The sequence below is a fragment of the Marmota marmota genome, unplaced genomic scaffold (assembly GCF_001458135.2).
Source record: "Marmota marmota marmota unplaced genomic scaffold, marMar, whole genome shotgun sequence".
NCBI classification, from domain to species: Eukaryota; Metazoa; Chordata; class Mammalia; order Rodentia; family Sciuridae; genus Marmota; species Marmota marmota.
The window spans coordinates 1-2616 of NW_026013134.1; the positions used below are offsets into that span (position 1 = coordinate 1).

Consider the following 2616-nt stretch of genomic DNA (forward strand, 5'->3'; position numbering starts at 1 on the left):
ATACAGGGTTTCATTGAGTCGCATACACCTCACCGTTGCTGAGGCTGGCTTTGAACTTGCGACTCTCCCGTCTCAGCCTCCTTAGCCGCTGGGATTACAGGGGTGCGCTATCTCGTTCAGCCCGTTAACATCTTATATGTGAGTATACTCACTTTCTATGTTCATCATTCCTTTCCCTTTCTCATGCCCTACTTTCCTCCTCTTGTGGCACTTGTGAAATTTATTTCACTTTACACACGTACCTTGTAAATAATATGCCAGTTTTTAATAGTAAAAATCTGATCACTGGTGAGTCTCATGCTGCTGTTTTTTGTGCTTTCAGATCCTGTTGATCATTGCTTCAGTTATTGGAATCATTGTCTATAGGCTTTCAGTGTTTATTGTATTTTCTGCAAAACTTCCCAGTACTGTCAATGGGACAGACCCAATCCAGAAGTACCTGACTCCACAGACAGCCACGTCCGTCACTGCATCCATCATCAGCTTTATCATCATCATGATTCTGAACACCATATATGAAAAAGTGGCCATCATGATTACTAATTTTGGTAAGGTCCTGCCCTAACTCAGGCAATTTCTGGGACATTTTTAGAACCTTGCTAAAAATAGAGACTGAATCTCTTATCCATTTCAATTCCTGGAGGTTACAATTTTTAGAAAATTTCAAGCATAAACATTTTCTCTAGCCTGTATGGGAAAAGAATTATCAACAGCTTTGTATTAGTAAGAGGGACAAAGCAAAGACAGTATAATGATACTGTCCAAGCTCTGTGTAAACAGATCAGTGCTGAATAATATTTTCAATTACATTAGATCATGTACTCTATTGTTGAAAGTAAATAGTCTCTTTATTGCAAATAAGTGCAATAAGGTCATGGTCCCAGTAGCAAATACGTTCATTGTGGAGAGGACAAGCAATCGCACTGCTGCTGTCTTCCCCCGTGCTGTTCATATTAATATAATGCTTGGCATTTTGAAATAAGTGTTTCTTCCCCCTGGCTTGTATCCCAGGCAGCTGCGTAGTGGTCAGAGTTAAGTGCTTTCCACACCCTGCATATATCTGGGTCCTTCGATGACCACTTAGTCCATTCAGTCAGACTGATGTAGATTCCAAACTAGAAGGATGACCTGTTTTGTGTTCCCCACATGCCCCTTGTTTTGTGGTTGTGTTCAGCAGACCTACCTTACAGCAATTCAGGAAGACAAAAGATGATTACTCAGCAGGCAATTAAAAAGTAATGTTCTATTAGTTTAGAGCTGAGATAGTCCTCGTCCATTTGATAACATAGTACTTGTGAATTTTAAGAAATCATTGAAAAAAAAAGCTGATGTGTACGTACACACACACACCTTTTGTCACGTGAGATATTGCATTCTGTGGTGAGAAGTCTTATAACAATGTGTAAACTTGGAATTAACACGGTGGCTATATTAAGGAATTGAAAACAGCTTAAATGAAAACAGTGTGAATTGTATTTTTTCCCCCAACATGTTAACTCATGTATGAGTGTTTTGGATTAGAGTTTCAAAGCTGTTCACAATTTTAAAATCTCTTTTCTGTTTTGTTTTAACGACAGAACTCCCAAGGACTCAGACTGATTATGAGAACAGCCTAACCATGAAGATGTTCTTATTCCAGTTTGTCAACTACTATTCTTCATGCTTCTACATAGCATTCTTTAAGGGGAAATTCGTAGGCTACCCAGGAGACCCAGTGTATTGGCTGGGAAAATACAGAAATGAAGAGGTATGAAAATAGAATTGTATTCTTTTTACAGTTTAAGCTGCTTCATGTTTTCTCAATTACCTAAAAACAGTTTTCTCATTGTTTTTTTTTTTAATATATGTATTTTTTTAGTTGCAGATGATCACAGTACCTTGATTTTATTTATTTAACCTTATGTGGTACTGAGGATCAAACCCAGGGAGGGCCTCACATGTGCTAGGCAAGCGCTCTACCACTGAACCACAACCCAAGCTCTCCTCATTGTTTCTTTTTTTTTTTTAAGATGTTTTTAGCCTAAACAGAATATCAGAAAAATAAAATTACTGGTTATATTCCCAGTTAAACCCATCTATAATCTAAATGAGATTTTCTTTTTAACATTCCAGTGTGACCCAGGTGGCTGTCTCCTTGAACTAACTACTCAACTGACAATAATCATGGGTGGAAAAGCAATCTGGAATAACATACAAGAAGTCTTGCTTCCGTGAGTATTAGATAGACCTTCTGCCTGTTACCCAAGAAGCGACACTGTCAGCCCACCTGATGAAATAATTTATCAACAGTCACATAGCTGCATGTCCACCTCTAAAATGGATTAGAATCTATTATTAAAGGTCTTTGGGCATGATAATCCAACAGTTTATATGTATCAAATGTTTAATAAGTATGTAAAACTTTCTTCCTTGTTTAAGAAAAGCCCACCTGCTACAGTTTAAGCTGTCATAGAGGCTGTGATTAGTCAGCCACAGAGCGAAGCCCTGCCTTAGAATGTGAACTACGCATTACCCCACCTTTTCACAGCAGCCTCCTCCCTTCCCTTTATGTATGTTAACCTAAACTCATTATAATAATCTGCCCTTTACTTAGTACTTATGTTTGTGATGCACCTT

The 2616-nt window shown here is 38.1% G+C and overlaps 1 protein-coding gene across 1 annotated transcript; it reads left to right on the top strand.

The window, feature by feature from the left end:
* Nucleotides 1–292: 292 nt before the first annotated feature.
* Nucleotides 293–2536, top strand: LOC107135036 (anoctamin-6-like). Its single transcript, XM_015476999.2, has 3 exons — nt 293–548; nt 1578–1747; nt 2113–2536. The coding sequence occupies exons 1-3, from the start codon at nt 497–499 to the stop codon at nt 2212–2214; spliced, it is 324 nt and encodes a 107-aa protein (XP_015332485.1). The 5' UTR covers nt 293–496; the 3' UTR covers nt 2215–2536.
* Nucleotides 2537–2616: the final 80 nt, after the last annotated feature.

Bases quoted from the DNA above. Each gene is read 5' to 3' on its own strand.
- LOC107135036 (XM_015476999.2), top strand. From the start codon at position 497: ATGATTCTGAACACCATATATGAAAAAGTGGCCATCATGATTACTAAT. The intron at 549-1,577 runs GTAAGGTCCTGC...TTTTAACGACAG, and splicing joins CATCATGATTACTAATTTTG to AACTCCCAAGGACTCAGACT. The intron at 1,748-2,112 runs GTATGAAAATAG...TTAACATTCCAG, and splicing joins GAAAATACAGAAATGAAGAG to TGTGACCCAGGTGGCTGTCT.